Consider the following 21,881-nt stretch of genomic DNA (forward strand, 5'->3'; position numbering starts at 1 on the left):
TCACACCTATTTCCATATTACTCATTACTGCTAGTTTTCCTAAATGTTCTCATAGTGTCCTCTGGGTGGGAAGTAGAAATATCTAACTACTTCAGCTCTATAACTAATTTACCTTATTTGTAACAGGGTTTTTGAATATGCTAATTTCCCTCTCATTTAAAAATAAGTGATTTTAAATTTATTATTCTTAAAATAAATTTCATCTTTGTAGTTAGCTAACTTTTTTGCAATTAAAAAATATATTTTAAGCATTACCAAGATTATTATTTATACCTATCTTAATTTTAAATTCTGCACAATTCATATATTTTCCTAATACTTTGGGACAATGTACTCCCTTCATTGTTGAAAGACTTCCCTGATAATCTACTTTTGGAATATAATGATTTTTTACCACCTGACCAACCTCTTGTTATAAAATTTTAGTAAGGCTTATAATGACGTTTTCCCATATAGAAAAAGGCCAAAACCTTTACTTTGTGGTGATAACTTTGCTGTAAGTCTAACTATGTTGCTATAAAATGGATCAAATTAACAGCAAGACAAAAAAGTTGGTCTATGCTGTTTTCTACCAGATATAGCTAGATTCCTAGATAAGTTAATTTATAACACCAAACAAAGGCAACACATGTGAGTTACATAAATTTTCTAAAGAATTTTTTTAAAGTGTTGTATTTGTTAACTTTTACTGCCACCACCATATCATCACCATCACAACAAATCTGTAAACCTGGTCCAAGTCAGAAATATTCTACTACTTTCCAATACTGAGCACTTAACATATTTCTGTTGGTGATGACATCCATAGCTCTGAAGAAACATGACAGTAAGAAAACCTTGAAACAGCTCATTATTTAAACTAAGTCACACTAAATATCAAAGTTTCATACAGCATGGTATTGTTAAATTAAACAAGGAGGCCATCACACTGAGGTGGTTCTAGGGCATTAGCAGCCTATGTAACCAAACCCAAACCTAAGCCTATAAATGCTTCAAAGTTAAGAAATAAAAACTAAAATAAACACTCACAAACAGCCAACTAGGCTTTCCCAAAAAAGGCAACCACTTAAGCTATAGCCAATCAAAAAATTTCCTTGCTTTGTTTCTGCATCTTCTCCGTAAGTTTTGTCCCTAATTCCTGTTGGTGGGGCGCTCCTAACCACTTCTAGTTTGGTGTTACCCAATTTGAATTGATTTTTGCTCAAACTATTAAAAATGTTCATATACCTCAGTTTATCTTTTAAGGTACAGTGAAAAGAGCTTAAGTTATAAAATCAAATGTGTATGCGGGTCCAATTCTGGTTCTGTGACTTAAAGGCAGCAAGTCATTCTCTTTGAGCTTCAGTTTACTCTCTGAACAAGAAATATTCCCTACCTTCCAGAGTTGCTAAATGGAGTTTAAAAAAAAAAAAAAGACAAAAACATGCAAAACACCTGGATTCTTTAGATGCTCAATAAGTAAGAATAGTGAATATTATAATATTTTCTTTCACACTATTGGTTATGTTTAAGGTGTGCACCCATTTTCATAGAGCTTTAGGTAGCCCTGATAGCCTATTCAGGGCTATCATTCATTGTTCCTCTGTTACTAGAATAGCCACTTCAAAATTTCTCAAGCTTTCAAATTCAAATGACCTTAGAGCAGTGTTTTCAACCCTTATTGTATACTTGGATTACCTGAGAAGATTTTGAAACTTACTGATCCCTGGAACCCATCCCAGTCCAAGTAAATCAGGATAGTTGGGTTGAGATCTAGGCATCAGTATTTTAATTAATATTACTACTTTTAAAGCTACCCAAGTGATTGTAAAGGGCAGCCAGGGGTGCCTTGGACTATACTCAACTATTAATGAGGCAAAAATTACAAAACAATCAAACAGTAGAGGTTTTTGCTCAAGAGACTAACCAATTAATTCTAAAAGGTAAACCAGGTAAACACTGACCAGAGCAAGACAAATGCTGCAATACTTTTTCTTCTCATGTGAAGTATTGCTTGCAGCCATACATTCTTATTTTTGAAATCCTTTTATTTAAAGCAAAACTTTAGAAAAAAACTGAAAAAACTTTGAATATTAAGTAGCAATATGATGAAAATGATCTAATGTTAGGTGAAAAAAAGGAAAAATTTTGACTGCTGAACGAATTCAGATCTGAGGAGTAACTTTTTTTTTTTTTTTTTTTTTTTTTGCGGGACGTGGGCCTCTCACTGTCGTGGCCTCTCCCCTTGCGGAACACAGGCTCCGGACGCGCAGGCCCAGCGGCCACGGCTTACGGGCCCAGCCGCTCCGCGGCATGTGGGATCCTCCCGGACTGGGGCACGAACCCATGTCCCCTGCATCGGCAGGCGGACTCCCAACCACTGCGCCACCAGGGAAGCCCCAGGAGTAACTATTTTATAGGTCTTCTGAAGGCTTGCTCTTAAATAAAATGTAGGAATTTAAAAATAAGTAAGTATGGCTATAACATGATAAAAGCTAGGTATTATTTAGAGATCTTAAATGAAAACCTATTATGATATGTTCAAGTATATGTGAACCACTCTTTAAACATTAATTATATCCAGTGTAATTTCTTAAAGTCAACTTTACTCCTTTCACATACATCTGGGTAGAGGAAAAATATCAACACATCACGCAGAAGCTATTTTTTTTTAGCAAAATTTAGTCAGTTAATTCTCAGGGAAAATGTTTCCATCTAAAACTACGTCTAGTGACCTGCTGATGTTTTAAATTTTAATTATTTATCAAGGTCATTCCTGTATTTTGTGATTTTTATTTTTATTTATTTATTTATTTATTTTCTGCAGTACACGGGCCTCTCACTGCTGTGGCCTCTCCCGTTGTGGAGCACAGGCTCTAGACGCACAGGCTCAGCGGCCATGGCTCACGGGCCCAGCCGCTCCGCGGCATGTGGGATCCTCCCAGACTGGGGCACGAACCCGTGTCCCCTGCATCGGCAGGTGGACACCCAACCACTGCGCCACCAGGGAAGCCCTGTGATTTTTATTTTTTAAAGTGCCCTATAGTGATAGAAACAAAAAGCTACAATTACACATGGACAAATAACCAGGGTACTAAATAGTTTGCAATCTTACAGTAAGCTTTGGTCAAGATTTTAGTTTGTCACCTTAAGTGTATAAAGCAAATAGTGTATTTATTAACATTTTCATACACACACTGACTGATGGCATTCTTACATAGGAACGATGAATGAATATGGAGGAATAGGGAAATAACTTGGGTTTTACAATTTTAGCAAACCAAGCTGGTAAATAATGCTCTAATATTATACCCTTGAGATTAAACTATTCATTTTTAGGTACTTTCTACCAAACTCTGAAAAAATATAAAACAACTGTGCCTAAGGAAGATCCCTAAGTTTAAAACTTATTCTACTACACTATTAAATTGCTATTCTTCTTTGAATCTCGCGTCTGACTTGAGATTGAGAAAACTAGAAACAAGCAAGGTAATATCTACCTTAATTTAAATTAGGCTCTAAAGAAGGTAGGAGTACACTGGGGGAATATTTCCATAAAGATACAATTACTGTTCCACTAAAAAGCTCAATGAAAATGTACAAAAATAAAATAAAAATGTTTCTCTGACATCACCACAATCTAAATTAGACCATTTCAACTATGAAATTTGAGGAAAAAAAGAACGAGGCTTCTTTCAATACTGTGATAAGAAGGAGAATTTGTACATATACCTAAAACAAAGAGAATTTCATCAGCAAGAGGTTAAGACTGTAGCTATTAGACTTTCACCTGGAAACAAATACACCCACAGATACAGACACACACACATTCCTATACATACTTCAGCTACAAGTATGAATAATTCAGGGTATCATTTGGGAACAATGTATTCAATCCTACTAATACCTAGGGAATATCACACAATATAAAGAAATAACTTGACACAATGCCACTATATTTCCTGAGGTCAAAATATCCAAAGAATGGTAAAAATGACCCTAAGCTTGACTATCTTAGTAAGCAGTTTTGAAAATAAAACCAATTAGCCCCTTGGTAACATGTGTAAGTAAAGAAAACGGTAAAAAAAATTCAATGTATTTTTGCTCCTAAATGTTTGAAAATTATAACGTATGTCCCTGTTAACTTGAAAAACTGAGATCCTGTTAAAATACAGTTCAATATCCAACCGTTTCAATAGCCTCAAAAAATGTCATGAAAGTGCCATATACGGCAGGAAAACCTGCTTTTCAAAAGAGAATTCAATTCTTTGTGTTAGTGTTCCCAATACTACTCCAATACTGAACACTGTTTGTCATAAAAAAAGGGGCAATTATTACTATCTTTAAGAAAGGTTACAAATATCTGAAATAAAAAACAAGAGTTGGCTCAAATGATTTTATTCTATTAAAATTAATCACCTAATATATTTTAACTTTAAGAACAGATACAAAAAAAAGCCATAATAATCCCAAAGTTAAACAGTACACAAAAATTAAGAGCAACAATATGAAATTAGAACAAAAGAACTAGGCCATTCCACACATTTTTATTTTTTGTGCACGCTTTGACAAGTATACTATCTATTTTAGAATTGACTATGGTACCAGATACAATTCATGGCCTGCTAAATTAAAACTTAACACTTATTTCTTCAAAAAGAAAACTGAAAAGGCAGTTTGGAGCTAAGGGTTGTATGCGATATTAAAAATTATCCTCTGTTGCTGTCCCTTTTCCCATCCACCACCATCGCCTTAAGGGGCTACCTTGTAGTTAGATGGAAGTTCTTTGCAGACTTATGTTGGGGTTAGCAGTTTCTCAAATAAGAACACTGGAAAGCATCCTCACTCATCCCTTCCCCATTCCAATCCAGTCAGTCAATAAATCCTGTAAGTTTTATTGCCTAAATCTATTTCAGATCTGTCCCTTCTCCATTTTTACTACCAGTGTGTTAGCTTAAGCCCCTGTATCTTGCCTCTGGAAACTGGCAATCGAAGTTTTTTCTGGCAACAGTATTCCCCTCTGCCCTGTCAACTATCATTCACAACACCAACAAAAGTTATTAAAATACAAATCTGATGTCAATTCACCGTTTATAATCCTTATATTTTGTCCCCTGACTACAGGATAGGGTCCAAACTTCTTATCAAGGCACTCTGGACCTACTTAATTACCTATCGTTATCTCTCCTCATAATAAGCTATCTGATTTATTTTAGACTCCCATCTCTCTCATGATGACCCTGTATCTTTGCATTTACTTTTCCTTCTGCCAGAGACGACCTTCTCCTCATTATTTTCCAACTTATTATAAGCATCAACTTCTACATAAGCAAGTGGTAATATTTACCTGGCCTGTCAAATGGTTATACCCTTCCTTTTACGTGCTTTCATACCACATATTTTGTTTACAGCACACATCTCACTGAATCTTTGAAAGAATCAATGCATCTGGAAAAATAATAAAAGGAAACAGTACAGAAGGGTATAAAAGAAGAAGTAAAAATTTTCCTTTGCCTCCCATCTCATTCAATAACTTTTAAACTGTTTTTAGTTCTTCTACTGGTCACTTCCACAGTGATTAATATGGTTCTATCTATAGTCCTTGATTATGCCAACTTTAAGAGATTTACTGATTCCTTCCTCCTTCCAACTTTTATTTATTTTTTATTTCTAATTTTTTTAAGCAGCTATAACATTGGATATTATGCTTTAGCCCAACAGAATATCCTGCCAACTGCATTCTAGTAGTCCAATTTCCATGTCTATTTCTTCATGTCCTCCAGGACAGTGACTATTGTCTTATTTTGGCATTCTCAGAACCTATAGTAAGAAGTAATATTCAATATATAAACAGAAAGTTTATTTTGACTCTGAGGTAGGTATGTCTAGGAAATGCAGTTGTAAGACAGCCTGGAGATAGATTATGAATTACTTTAAGGATTTATTTCCCTTTTAAATATTACAATCTGCAAAGGTGACAGAATGTTTTAACATGCTTACATAGAAGCTGATCCTGATTTGTAAATACCTAAAAAAATTGACTACATTTAGTTTTCATATTAAAGGCAGAGAAATGCCACATCTAGAAAATATAAAAAATAAATTTAAATAATATTTTCAGTCCACTGAATAACTGCACAAAAGAAACTTTAAAACTTTTGTTACACAAATATATGACACATATGTTTATTGCTACTTGTTAGCTGTATGACTTTAGGCAAGATCTCCGTGCCCCAGACTCAGCTATGAAATGGAGATGATAATGGTAGTTACCTCATAGAGCTGTTGTGAGGATTATACAAGTTAATTCATGTGAAGTCTTGGAACAGCACCTTCATATTATAAGAACTTAATGAATGTTAGTAGCTATTAAGTAAATATTTGTGTCATTATTTACTACTGTTGCTACTCAGGAGTCTTACTTAGTGATTCTCACACTGAATTTGAACTGTTGCCAAACATTACTCAGATTTGTTTTTTTTTAAAGCTTATTTCTGGACAATGTTTTTATATTATAATTAGAATAATCTGTTGAATTATATTTGTTTCCTTTGAAGAAATCAATTCATGTATTTGATGCTACCGACACTACAAAACTGAAGCTATTTTAAGCAACTGTGAAATTTCTTTAGCAACTACAATTTCACGCAGTAGCTTAACCTCCATTTCATCCTTCTATGTTTTAGACACAGTAGCATTCTGCTTTTGATAGGCTAAAGCTTAAAATTTGCCACTGTTTTGCATAATGCTGTTTAAGCTGACTTAAATTACTCTAAAGCTGGCTACAGAATTTCCATGTAAATTGAAAATAACAAAATGTTTCAATGCTCTTTTATCAGAAATAAGAAAAATTATGTGACTTACTTAAAATGTTTGGTTGGGCCTTCAATAAAGCCAAACTCATTAACATATTCTTCAAAAACACCAAGTAGTGGAAGCCATTAAAGTCTGTGGTAAACTGAGGAGTAAAGATTTGGTAATTTTAAACAGAAACTAGTAATGGGACTGTGTTATTAAATTTGTTAAATATAAATGCAAAAGGGGCAGACCTTCAGAAAGCCTGTCTGGTGTTTTACATTTAACTCATTCATTTTTCTACAGTAACTCTGTGAAGTAGGTATTACTGTTAAGATTTTCAAGATGAGAGGCAAAACAGTATTGATGTTTAAAAACTTGGGGCTCTGGAGTCAAGAGAGACTTGAGATGAGCCAGGTTCTGGCACCAGTTTGCTGGGTAACGTCGGGCATACTACACCCTAGTTTCCTCTTCTGTTAAATAGGGGTAACAGTATTTACCTTATAGAACTGTTGTCAGGATTAAATAGATAACATAGGTAAACCACTTTAGTACATAACCAAGGTAAAATGAACACTTAAAGCTGAGCCAATGTAATTATTAAAACAAAACTGAAGATTTTTAAGGTAAATAAAATCCTTTTATCAAATACCTGAACTGTTGAGGTATTTTACAGAACCAGTAATGGTATAGTTTGGTGATCTGCAGCCTAGGTTTCTACTGATATTCTGTGAATAAGACCAAGGTGTTCCAAAATTCAAACAAAAGAAATCTCTTCTCAATCTGTAGAGTTTAAAAAGAAAAATTCACTTCTAAGTTTTTCTCTTCAAAATTTTCTTAAACCTTTGAAATCTGTTACTAAGTATTAGATTAAAAATTGAGCTCCACTTTATCAATGGTTTTGAATATTTTTTAGTAGCAAAACCTTTTCTCTTCAAATGCAATCTTTCACTTGGCATTTAAAAATAATCAAAATGCTACGCATTTTTAAAGTACAAATCTGTGGTATTTTCCTTATTAAAATGTGTCAACCAAGGAGTCAAACAGCTGAAATCTAGGCTTATGTTTGACATAACTCTGTATTTTGCTGCACACAAGCAAGTAACTACAAATGGTCAAAGTCTTCATACTACTAATTATTTATCAGAAGATATTTCTTCTTGAGTCAACTGATCCAAGGGCTTGAAAGTGGAATAATAGAAAATTTTGTTCCAAATTTTTATTACTGGTAAATCTAATAGTTCATGTTATATCTCTTATCTATTTTCTTTTACCCTATTTTTCCAATAGCAATAATTATTACGTTATCCTCTGAGTTCTCCAAATTTGCTGTTTCTTTCTTGTTTTTTCTTCATCAGCAAATCAGATACTACTACTATTACTGTCATCACCACCAGCCCCAAGTATTTACCTGGTAATTATTATATGCCAGGCACTATTTTAAGCAGTGTATGTATATTAACTTATTTAATCCTCAAACCACCTTAGGATATAGGAACTATTATTACCCCCAATTTATAAATGAGGAAACAGGCACAGAGGGATAAGTAATTAGTCCAAGTTACCAACTTGAATAGCAGGGGATATGAACCTAGGTAGTTTGGTTTCAGAGCCTGTGCTCTTAAGCACTACTCTAAACTCCCCCCTCCCCCCCCAATACAATCAAGACAATGAACAGCAAATTAAGTTGAAATAAGTTGCTTATTGCTTCATATATATAAGTAATTCGGCTAACTGGATTCTTTTCTCCCAAAAGGTACTCTGGTTCGGTTAAGTAGCCAAACTTTCAGAATAGTAGTTCAGAGATAAAGTAGGTGTGAACGCAAAAGAATAGAAAGTACTAAAAACCAATTAAATAAAAATAATCTGAGAGAAGAAAAAAGCATTGGGACTATAAGATATTAAAAAGAACAGGTACTAGCTAAGGAAATATGGGCATATAACTAAGGAGAAATACAGAAGTTCTACAGTAACAATGTCTGGAAGAAGCTGATATCATTAAGATATGAAAAGTTAAATGAGACAGGAAAAAAAAAGCACCTAGCTGACAACATTCAGTTTCACAGAACTGGGAAGATTATAAAAATATGAGAAAATAACCCATTTATTGAAATACTACATTTAATCTTATAACCCTTAGGAAATAGAAGTTAAGAAATTCTTAACAATCAAAATGATTTGATTGATTGTTCTCACAGGAAAATCCCAGGAAACTCTTTTAACTGGATGGTCATGTACTCTTTGAAAAAGTATCTATTAATGTTTGTGATCAGACTGGGAACACTAACAATTTGTGCTATTAACATCTCTTTTTTTAGATAGATTTGGGAAGCTTATGGTATCCTTATAAGTAAAATACAGAAATGAAAATTCTATATTTATAGTTACATGAACAATTAGTGTTACTAACAGATGACTGAAATCATGAAGACAAACTTTCTTATTTTTTATATTTAGGATATATAAGTGAAATACATGAAAAAGGTATTTAACAAGCATCTACAAAGTTCAAGTATATTTTCAACATAATTTAAAAAAATGACCTTTTTTAACTTGTTCGTAGTAAAAACAGCCTTATTCAAGGACAAAAACTTAAGAAATACTGTAAGCTAAAGGCTGGGGATTCAGAAACATAAAACATAGCTCCAGACTTCAAAGAGCATGAAACACTGGGAGAGAAAAAAAGCCAAACAACAGATACAATATAGTGGTGGTTAAGTGCGAATCAAGGGTATCCTCAGATGCTTTGGGAATACAGAGGTGTAGCTAACATAACTTGGAAGGGCCAAGGGTAGTGAGTAAGGAGGAGAAATTGGGGAGGAGTTCCCAGAATAGGGGATACTTGAGCTAAATCTTTAAAATAGCTCAAGAAGTGATTTACTCTAGTAATTGAGGAAAAAAAAAATAGCCTGTTCTTTACCTAAGAGCTGCTTCATCCACCTGCTCCCTAGTGCAACTTTCCACATAGCTAGTGTGGCAGCTAAAGGTTCTTAACATTATTCCATGATCCTAGCTAATAACTGGTTAGTGACCCAACTTGAGCTAGTAACAATCCTTGTTTAAAATACTTCAAAATTGTAAATGGGGAAGAATTAGTCCTTTTCTGGTGGGAAAAGCTATAAGGAACTGGCTGTTATCAATACTATGTTTTCCCACCACAAGGAAAAAGTCAGTCAGCAGTGAAAAGAAGAATGGTCCCTCCCATTCCATCTTAAGATTCTATATATAAAAAGCTGAAGTCACTTATCCTACTTAGTAAATATTAATAGCACCAAGAATTAAATATTTTTTTCTTTCATTAGTTTACCTTTTTTTACTTTAAGCTACAAATTAGAACGCTCCTCATAATTCAGTCAACATCCTTACTAATGTTTGTAAACTGTACCTAGGTATGTATTTATGAGCAAAACTAGTTAAAACAGTAGTAAAATAGCTTACAAAAAAATTTCCTTCTAGGTAGTATTTGTGATGCTTACTTAGGTCCTTTATGATCAAAATGGGGGGTAGGGGGAGAGAAATAAGACCAAATAAAAATAATAAAGGAATATCTATTTGCAGAATAAGGGATTTTGAAGACATTTTCTGCATTTATTATGAATAAGGTTTTTTTTTTTTTTAAAAGCAGATTTTATGCTTCTGCCTATCAAAGGCTAAATTCATCCTGTTGAATGAGTAAACATTCGAAAAATGATTAGCCTCATCCCTGGACAGACCTATAAAGCATGCAACTAAGCAAGAACTAAAATGAGTATTCAGGTAACATTTCTTTATTATAAATTGCCAAAACATTCCTGTACATAAACTACAATTTTTCTCTTCTAAAGAATTTATATTCCCAATGACTTACACAGACACATGGCCATGTTTAAGTATTTGTAATATTTTTGATGTAAGGCACTAGTCTACATACTGCATATTTTTACTTTTATTAAAGTAGGACTAAATTAAACTATAATTTCAAAATTAAGCCTTAAGCCAGAGTTGAATGAGACAGAAAAACTGTTATATATATTGTTACCTATAATTATGTACCAATAATCCAGAGAGCAATACTGTACAGATTAAATCAAGTACCACTTCTATACTTGAATGCATTTTGCATCTAAATGGAGGCTTGCCTGACATGCCTTACTTTTCTATTTCCAGTACTATTTTAAGTGTTCTAGTTCCACTAGGCTTATTTAAAAAAAAAAACATTCATTTATTTTGTACAACACTGTGCTAGCAAATGCTTAATGAGAAGTACATCTTAACAGATTATGGGCAAGGACTTAAGAAAAAAACAATGGGTACAGTATAAAAGGTACATTAGGATACAGGCTCACTTGCACTGAGATATAATAATTATTTCTGTTTGTAATTAGTTAGGCATATATTAAATGATGGACTACTTGCCTACTATTATTGCTGCATAGCTCAGTTAATAATGAAAACTGAACAGGAATATAATGAATTTGCAAAGTGTGTGACTGAAGTTTGGTTCCACTGAAGTTATACCACAGGGACTTCCCTGGCGGTCCAGTGGTTAAGACTCCGTGCTTCCACTGCAGAGGGCTCGGGTTCCATCCCTGGTTGGGGAACTAAGATCCCTCATGCTACAAGGCATGGCAAAAAAACAAAAAAAATTATACCATAAAACTGGTAATATTATAAAGAATTACTAAAGGGGCAATTAGTAAAAGCTTTTATATGTACTTGGTTTACAGTTTAGGCACATCTGGTATCAAAGGGCAGACTTTCTCAACTTACCCTTAATTACAAACCGGGTGTGTGATAACTTATTATAAAACACCCCTTGTTATTCAATCCTTGTAAGTTTGGTGTCTCACAAATAATCATTGTTAGTTGAGTAGTCGTACAGACCACAGAATAATAGCTTAAAGATGAGAGGATGAATCACACTTCAGCAATTTGTCCCATGTGAATATGTCATTGATAAAACGAAACAAGAAACAAGAGGGAAGGGTCCTACTAAACTAGTTAGGTCTAGGTCTTAAATCTATTTATTTAAAATCAAGTTTTAAAAACCTGTTTAGATTTTATTTACTTGCAATAAAGACTAACTTATATGTATGGAAATTTTCTAAACATTAAAATATATCATTGGTATATGTGAACCAAGAAAATGAAAAACATGGAAGACTTGGAAGCCATTTGTGGGACACAGGAATTTCAGGTTTACAACTGAGAAATCAAGTGTAAATTCTGGTTGAACACTAACATGGTGAAAGCTTGTCAGCTTGTTTTTCTTACAGAACTAGAAAACTGTACTCAGTGTTAGAAGTAAACCTTTACTACCTAATAATGAGAAGATACAATTACTGTTTGAAAGCTTTACAAACCATAATGCCTCAAACAGGATTCAGTAAGTACAACTCAAAGAGAATATTAAAAGGAAACAAAGCAGAGAGATGCTAATATTTTTTTTCTCAAACACAGGGTCCTCATTAATTCAGCTTTATTTGGATGATATAAATGACCTTTTCAGTCTACTTTATAAATTAAAGAAGTCTAAGGGTTTAATGAAAAGATTTAAAAATTGAGCAAGTTTACTATTATTCTGAACAGTGGGTAAAACAGTAGCAGATTTTATTGGACTGTTAGAACTACCTATTCCTGGCTGTTTTCAGGTGTTAAAGGTGAGATTAGGTATCAGGAAACATTAGTTATAGATGTGCAAATTGTAACAGACCATATTCTTTGTTAACCAGATTAAAAATTATAATTTAGGGTTTCCCTGGTGGCGCAGTGGTTGGGAATCCGCCTGCCAACGCAGGGGACACAGGTTCGAGCCCTGGTCCGGGAGGATCCCACATGCCGCAGAGCAACTAAGCCCGTGCACCACTGATACTGAGCCTGCACTCTAGAGCCTGTGGGCCACAAATGCTGAAGCCCGTGTGCCTAGAACCTGTGCTCTGCAGCGGGAGAGGCCACCGCAATGGGAGGCCTGCGCACCACGGCGAGGAGTGGCCCCACTCACCGCAATTGGAGGGCCCGCGCGGGTAGCAGCAAAGACCGAACACAGCCAAAAATAAATAAATTAAATAAATAAATTTATTAAAAAAAAAGGAAGTTATAATTTATTGTTGACAATTATGTGCCAGATAATGGGTGCTTTATTTTCATCTCAAATTTCACTATAAGACTGGGTTCTTATTACAAATGAATAAAAGCATCTAATTAATTATTCTTTGGCTTTATGTGGCCGGAAGTTAGGAAGACTGGATAGATTTACAATCTAGGCATGCTGTAGTAATTCTGCTTCCCTTCTGCTGGACAACCATGGTAGGATGGTATTATCAATCTGTAACCATACTTTTCCTCTCTATTTGCTTTGATTGATCTAATGGGTCTGCAAGAAATCAGTTGAGTTTCTAAAACTACAAAATGTAAAAGCTAAAGACTTCTTTATATTTAAGTTGATTAAGCAATTTAACATTTTACCTTATCTAAACTAAACCATATAATGGAAGAGAGATACTATAAAACAATACCTTTTTGGTTTCAAATTGTGCTTCTTCCTGACAGCATCCTCTACAGTCAGGATCCAGTTGAAGAAGGTTGAACTGTCCAAGCAGATCACAGGAGCTGCAGAGCAAGTTGCTGGAGAAGCCTAACTCTCTGCAAGTCTCTGATGAAAACTCTGCCCCAAACGCAGAGACCTGAAAACAAAAAATGAGGGGAAAAAACCCCTTAACTTCATGTTTACATTACATGTAAACTTCATGTTTACATTACATGTAACTTCATGTTTACATTACATGTAAACTTCATGTTTATATTACAAAGCTTCCAAAAAAGGAGAAACTAGGATTGTCAAAATCTAATACACTAAAGACAGTTAGTGAAATGCCTCATTTGGAGACAAATTCTTATTTTTATACTTTATAACTTTATATGAGTCTTTGGTTCTTCCCACATCCCCAACAAATTTATTTCTTAAAAATTTGTCATATTACAGCTTGGCTAAAACACGGATTAACAAAAAAGATCATATATTATTTCTTTATGATATATATATTACATATCTTTTGAAGAAAAATGAATTTCCATTTTATTTTAAGAACATAGCACCTGTTCATACGATGTATGGAGTAACATTAACTTCTAGGTCCCTACTACACCCTACAAACTTATCTTCATTCACATCTAGCAGGGGAAGAGTACAGAAAGGGATGAAGTTGGGGAGAGCGGGAGCACATCAAAAATAAAACTTCGGGGTTTAGGTGCCAGTTCCACCACTTACAAGATGTGTGACTCTGGGCAAGATGACCTCCCTGAGTTTTAATTTCCTCACTGATAAAGCAAGAAGCATCCCACATAAAATAGAGTTCAGTAAAGATTAAATGAAATGACTTATGTAAAGTAACCAAACAGAATGACTGGCAAAAACAGGCTTCCAAAACTATTCTCTTCCTTTATCCATTCTCCTCTCATGTCTCAGTGAGTGTGGTATACCTACATCTGTCTAAGGTCAATACCTGTACCTCTGCTTTAACTTCTGTCTTCTGCCATCTCCACAGGGATTTACTTTCACTGATAACTCATATCTTCAGTGTACCCAAGACCCATAGTTCTAACTGCTCTCCCCACATTCTGTTATTTCTGAATTGTTACTACAGTCTGGTTTCTGATCCCACCACACCACTCAGCTAAACATGCCAAAAATCACTAAATGCAATGGCATTTCAAAACTTTTCTGCTCCAGCTGCTTCTTCCATGGCTTTCCCTCTCCTTCTTCTGCTATTTATCTCTTAAATGATGTTGTTTCCCATTTCTATTCTTGGCTCTCTCTTTGCTTTGCATACTTTCTATAGAGAATTGCATCTTTTCCCTGGCTTCAAATACTCAGTTATTGAAAACTCCCAAGTCTTTTTAAGTGTCAAGTTTCCAAAGCCAACAGCCTACCTGAGATCTCATGTAGATGTTGTACAGGCACTGCAAATTCAAACTCTCCAACAGTGAAACATCTTTTCTCCTTAAATCTATTCCTTCCCATGTATTCAGTATCTTGGCAAAATGACACCATTTTCCCTGACCACCTAGTTGCCCCAGTCAGTTCATCCTAGACTCCACGTTCTTCACCATTCTTACAATCAGTCAATTAACTTGTTTGTTAAAAAAACAAGTTTTGACAATTCTGTCTCTTAAAGAGCTCTCAAATCTTTTCCTGCCTCAGTGGATTAAATGGTCAGCTACTCCTATCTCTCATTACATCTCCAATCCCATTCTACTTTTCAGCTATAATGAATTCCTATAGTAACTGAGAATATAAAACCCCTACTCAAATGGACATTTGCTCATACTTTTCTACTCTAAGGCTCTTTTACACTTTTCCACCTTGTTAAATTCTACTTATTTCTAAGAACCCGACTGGTATATCAGTCTTCTTAGGAAGCCTTCTCTGAAAAAAATCAGATCTCAGTATTTAGCCATTTGTCTTTTCTGAGAACGAAATTTATGCACAGCTGTAAAATAGCACCACTCACGACACTGTACTATGTAAATCTAGGATTGTCTGATTCCCCAGTAATATTGTGAACTCTTTCAAGGGCAAGCATTAAGTTATTTCTCTGTATTTCCAGCACTTGTGCTAATTCTCCTGTGTGTTAAGCAAATGAATTGGTCAAAACCACAGCCTCAAGTAGGGGGAATTTCAGATTGTTTGACTGTGCCTGGTTGATCTTCTAGACCAAGGGTCTGCAAATTTTATGTAAAGGGCCCCGTAGTAATTATGTCAGTCTTGGGTGGCTATATAGTTTCTGTTGGAACTACTCAACTCAGCTACTGCAGCACAAAAGCAGTCACAGGCAATAATAAATGAATGGGTGTCTGTGTTCCAGTAACACTTTATTTACAAAAACAAGGCTTGCTGGATTTGGCCCACCAGCTGACTAATCATGCAGATTAAAACCCAAAGGCATAACCCAATGATATGTGATAAAGTTTTCACTTAAAGTGAAAAACTTTAAGTACTGCTGGCATACTCTTCCAAAATGCTGATCATCCCATTGACCTAACAGTAAGTCAACATCCTAATTTGATACCATATACATACATCTTTTACCTTATCTCAGTAAAAATGTGGACTGTATATCATAATATATCAAAAGAGATCAAGTATCCCAGTCTAGTGGGAGGGACTTAAGACTCTTGCTATTATACTAGCACTTTGAGTAATTTATTTACTAGTAAAGTGATCTGCTTGATCAATTTCACAGGTTAATTTCTATTTTTTCAGAAGAGGGCCACACCAATATATACACATCATCCCACGTGTGACTGACAGTCCTCCACTGAGGAGTGGGAGTCTATGTTCCCTCCCCTTCAACCTGGGCAGGGGCTTGTGACTGTTCTGGCCAACAGAGTGTAAAGGAAGGGATACTACATGATTTCTGAGGGTAGGCCATAAAAAAGGAAACAATTTCTGCTTGGCTAGTGCTTGCAGGTGCTGTTATCTGTTTCTCTATAATACTCGACTTTGGAATTTAGCCACCATGCTGTAAGGTAGCCTAAACTACAGAGAGAATGTAGAGAGGCCCATGTAGAGAGCACCTGAGGCCTCCAGCTGACAACCAGCATCAACTACTAGACATGTGAGTAAAAAGCCTTCACATTTTAGTCTTTCAGTCTCAGGTGGAGGTCTGAGACACCATGGAACACACAGCCATCCTGCTGTGCCCTGTGTGAACTGCTGACCCATAGAAATTTGAAAGCAAAATAAACAATGGTTTTACACCACTAAATTTTAGGGTGATTTGTTTTGTAGCCATAGTAACTAAAACAGGCAATAAAAATGAAATAACTTTGAAACTGTGAACTGCTTAACAAACATATTGTTACCAAAGCATGTTTTACAAAACAAGAATCTCAAATCAATAACCATGGGATCATAATACTTGGTTTTATTCTGGCATTTACTGAGCACCTACTGACAGGTAGCATGAACATGCAGAACATGTATTTGAGTCTGATGACATCTTGATTCAAATATCAGCACAGAGCAACCTTACTTCTTAATTTCTGAATAGGAATAATGACCACTTCACAAAGTTTTCAGGATTAAAGGAGAAAAAGTACAGAAAGCATCTTGTATCCTGCCCAGTACACAGTGAGTACTTAATAAATTTTAGAATTATTCCCACCTTCCACTGTGAAAGCACACTTAAAAACTACAAAACACTAATTATTTTTAAGTCATTATATTAGACATGGGATAGAGATAAGCGTAGGGGAGATATGTATCTTTTAAATTTTTTAAAATAAATTTATTATTTATGTTTTTTTAATTTTTGGCTGTGTTGGGTCTTCGTTGCTGTGCGCCAGCTTTCTCTAGCTGCAGTGAGCGGGGGCTACTCTTTGTTGCAGTGCACAGGCTTCTCATTGTAGTGGCTGGCTTCTCTTGTTGCGGAGCACAGGCTCTAGGCATGCAGGCTTCAGTAGTTGTGGCTCACGGGCTCTAGAGCACAGGCTCAGTAGTTGTGGAGCACGGGCTTAGTTGCTCCGCGGCATGTGGGATCTTCCCAGACCAGGGATCGAACCCGTGTCCCCTGCATTGGCAGGCGGATTCTTATCCACTGTGCCACCAGGGAAGCCCTAGAATGTATCTTGAGTTCCATGAGTGAACTACATTTTTCTCTTATATCATTGGTTTTGCAGACTTAAGGCGTTGAATCTAAGAACATCAGAACATATTTTTAAGCACTTCATAGGTAAGTACCAAATTCTAAATAATATAGAAGAGTTCAAAATTATAAATTATGCCCACCCACCTTTTTACTATCAGAAAGTAATGAACAGCATTTAAATGCGCACAGTAAGGCCAAATATTAAATTTTATTGTTGTTTTATTATTATTTTTGGCCACACCATGTGGCTTGTGGGATCTTAGTTCCCTGACCAGTGACTGCACCTGCGCCCTCAGCAGTGAAAGCTTGGAGTCGTAACCACTAGACCGCCAGGAAATTCTCCTAAATTTTAAAATAATTAGCCACCCTTCTAAGAAAGACATAGATTTTAAGGGCTGGGTGAGATAACCCTGATTGGGATAACCACTTAACAGTTTATGACTTCTCCAATTCAAAGTAGGATTGACAGGCTAAAAGAGTCCTTTGCATTAGTCACTGATTTATTTTTCTGATATTACTGAGTTCTTTATAAACATAAGGGTTGTTGGCTGGGAAGCTGTAATAACTATAATGTAACATCACCTTTTCAGGCAAAAGCCTGGTATAGCTATACATTTTATTACCCTTATATATTCACATGATTATCTGTCTCTTAACCAGTCTTTACTCAGAAAACTCATAGGTTTCTCATGTAATAATTCTGAACGGATTTCAAATCTGAGGCAAAATACATGGGTTTACAGATGAACCCCATGAAAACAATACCAGAAACATAGCCTTTATGGCAAGCCCTTACAAAGCAACAGATACTTTGCTAAACACTTTACATCATTATTCTATTTAATCTTATCCCCCTATGAAAGGGGTATTATCCTCATTTTATAGAGAAGGAAACAGAGGCTTAGGACAGTTGAGGTAATCTATCTTAAGACAATACAACGAACATTAGATGGCAGCATCAAGATTCTAATCCTGGCCTGCCCTCAAAACCCTTAACCACTGTTATTAACTACCACCTTTCACAGAATCCATGATACACTATTATTGTATGTACCACTAAAAATAACAAAAATGCTGACACTTGTGCCACCCATTGAAATAAGACCAATCCAGATGTTAACTTGTGAAGAAAAGGGGGTAGGCGTAGGGGATGGGGTGTGGTGTCTCAGAATCAATAACACATAAAATCATTTGATACTGCTTCCAGTACAGTGCCTTTCTTTTTAAATTAATTAATTTGTTTATTTTTGGTTGCACTGGGTCTTTGTTGCTACACGCGGGCTTTCTCTAGTTGTGGTGAGTGGGGGCTACTCTTCATCACAGTGCATAGGATTCTCATTGTGGTGGACTCTCTTGTGGTGGAGCATGGGCTCTAGGCGCATGGGCTTCAGTAGTTGTGGCTCGCGGGCTCTAGAGTGCAGGCTCAGAAGTTGTGGCGCACGGGCTTAGTTGCTCCGTGGCATGTGGGATCTTCCCGGACCAGGGATTGAACCTGTGTCCCCTGCACTGGCAGGTGGATTCTTAACCACTGGGCCACCAGGGAAATCCCTACAGTGTCTTTCTGAAAGAAGTAATATGTATGAGCTAAATGAAGAATTGAGTATCACTTAGTTCTGGGACACTCTAGAAAACAGCTCCCTTAGGCCATACAAAAATATTTTTTTCTAATGCTTAAGCATACTCAGAATGTATTTTTAATTAAATCATTTTATATCCTCCCCGTTGTCACCTCATTGGAATATTGATAACTATGTGTTGCTACTAACTTTTAATTAGAGGTATTCAGAGGCACAGACAGTAATAAAAGCTCAACCTGTCTAGTCTGAGGACTCAGAGGTGTGAATTAACAAAGTAGGAGCTAAGTCTTCTGCTGATACCAGTAGCTCAACCTCAGGGCACCAAGAAAGTCCTCCTTCATTCCCTTTTTATTCATTTGTCAGGTTCCAAAGCTTTGACTTATTTTTATTACTGCCAGCTACTTATTCCACCTGGCCTTTCTTCCCCCTCAGGCTAACTGTGAAATGCAGTTTTTCTAATTTCTTAAGAGTTCTTCCAACAGTCCTCTGTACTTCTCTTTTCACTTTCAAGATTTTATTGCCTTCTTTTCTTAAAAACACTAGTCATTACAGAAGAAAGAGATAGGAGTAAGCTTTAGAGAAGTTAAAACAGTTCAACAAAAAGGTGAATTGCTCAGACCACCCTTTCTAAATATTTTCAGAGTCATTATGTATTTGTTGGAGTGGGTGGGGTTCATCACTGTTCTACATAACCTACTACAAATATCTTAATGACTTTGATAGCAAGGAAGAAACATTAATGAACTAGGCGGCCTTTCAGACCTCTGAGGGATTTAAATGTACACGTGAGGCAAAATAAAACAATATATAAAAGAAAAGTGGCCCCTGTATTCTCTTTGGCTACACTCGGCATGGGAATGGAGGGATACAAACCACACACAGAGCTTTGGTGCAGTTGTGAATCTGTAATACAGCATTATGTATGATGACAGAACATGTAAGGGAGAGGGTATATAAGACTGCAAATCTGGAAATGGGATGTAAGTTAAGCCTTGCATTTTATCTAAACACCTTACTTTAGGTCTGGTGAGAGAGAACATGGTATGTGAGAGGTACTAAAATGACCCCAATTTTCCACCTCTACCATTTTGCTTTCCCAGTAGAGGTAAATGCTGGGAATTAAGCCTGGAGAGACAAACAAGTATTAGGTCAAAGAGGTCCTGTTAAGGCACACTGAAGATAGACATCAACTTAAAAGCAACTGAGAGCCATTGAGGAGTTTTAACAATGACCGACCTAAGTTTGAGAAAGATGACTTGGATGCACTGCAGAGACTGAATTAGGAAACGGGGGGAAATGAGATCAGGAGACCAGTTACAGAAGCTGTTATGGCAATCCCAGGCAAAGATGGGGCCTGAATTTAGGTACTACCTGTGGAGGTAAAATTAAATGAACTGGCTTGGAGATTTTTAAGGGTTTAATGACTAACTGGGGTCAGAGAGTGAAAGGGAAGAATTTAAAATGAATAATTTCCGGCTTGGGCAATTGGGAAGCTGGCAAAAACAACAGCTTAGATTCTGATAATTAAAGGGCGAACTAGGAGGCTGTTATTTCTAAGGAGAGAGAGGTTGGTGGCCTAAATAAGGGATTAATAATAAGTAGATGAATCTGAGAGATATTTAGGAAGTAAAATCAACAAGACTTGGTAATTACCTGGATGTGAGGTATGTAAGAAAAGGCAGGAGTCGAAGAGGAGACCCAAGTTTCTGGCTTGAATTCTGTGGATGGTCACTTTGGTAGACTGTTTAATGGGCATAATAAATTCCTCCTACCTTGATATGTACACTTCTTTGCAATGTGACTATGTCACTCTTCTCAAGCAGAGATGGAGTCCATATCCCCACCCCTGAAATCCAGGCTGGTCTTGTGACTTGCTTTGACAAACACTGCGATGTGAAAGTGACGTATGTGATTTCTGAGGCTAGGCTTTAGGAGGCATTGCAGCTTTTGCTCTGTAGGAGTGCTGCCCTGAGACTGCCACGAAAAGAAGTTGGTCTGGCCTACTGGAGAATGAGATGTCACAGGGATGGGAACCTAGCTGACAGACAGCACCACTAAGAATGAAGCCATCCTGTACCCTTCAGTTCAGCTGACCTACTGGCTCAGCACAGCTGCGTAAATGAGGCGAGAGGAAATCAACAGAGGAACTGCTCAGCAGACACACAGAATTACAAGAAATCGTTATTTTAAGCTTTGGGGGTGGTTACACAGCCACAGATAATGAAACAGTTAAAGAGAGTGAAATCAGGAAAAGGCAACTTGAAATGTTATTCTTTTTTATCTTTTCAAGGTGGTGAACTCAAATTACCTAAGACTGACAATAAATTCTTGAGTACGAAGTTTAGAAAGGGGTCTTCCAGTAATTTCTAAGGCACCAAATGACTGAATAATGGAGTACTGTAAAGCTAATTAGAGAAGTAAAGAATCCATCTTTTAGGCAAGGTTACAAAAGGAAACAGGTAGGATCTTTAAACTCCTTGATGAAAGAAAAGCCCAGGTGTTTGTAGGGGCCTTCGGTATAGACCCTCACTCCTCCAAACCTTGGATAAATTAATTAAACCAGGTCTCTAGTAGAATACTTCTCAGCAGGCTCAATACAGAGAACTCCTGAAAAATTAGGCTGATAAAAGACACTTGTAAAAACTCCAACCATAGTGTATATTAAACAGTTTTATTATTCACATAAACATGGACTAAAAACTTCTAAGGAGAAATTAACAAACGGTAAGTTGTTTGTGAGTGAATAGGAAAATAAGTAGAATTTAGCCTTTCCCCATTGAAAGATAAAGAACGCATCTGTTCTGTTAATGGATAAAAACGAAATAAAAAAAACTTGGTTAAACACCGTCCGATTTTAAACGAGATGAAAGCTATCATTTTAGAAAATCAATGTCAAAAATAA

General features: G+C 36.0%; 1 protein-coding gene across 2 annotated transcripts in view; it reads right to left on the reverse strand.

Moving 5' to 3' along the window:
• Positions 1 to 21,881, reverse strand: part of SELENOF (selenoprotein F) — a 37,542-nt gene that overhangs the window by 15,017 nt on the left and 644 nt on the right. For both annotated transcript variants that reach the window (XM_065890525.1, XM_065890533.1), the window contains exon 2: positions 13,269 to 13,436. In XM_065890525.1, the coding sequence (XP_065746597.1) occupies positions 13,269 to 13,436 (168 nt within the window). The remainder of the gene's footprint in view (positions 1 to 13,268; positions 13,437 to 21,881) is intronic.

Source organism: Phocoena phocoena, chromosome 1 (assembly GCF_963924675.1).
Source record: "Phocoena phocoena chromosome 1, mPhoPho1.1, whole genome shotgun sequence".
Classification (NCBI taxonomy): domain Eukaryota; kingdom Metazoa; phylum Chordata; class Mammalia; order Artiodactyla; family Phocoenidae; genus Phocoena; species Phocoena phocoena.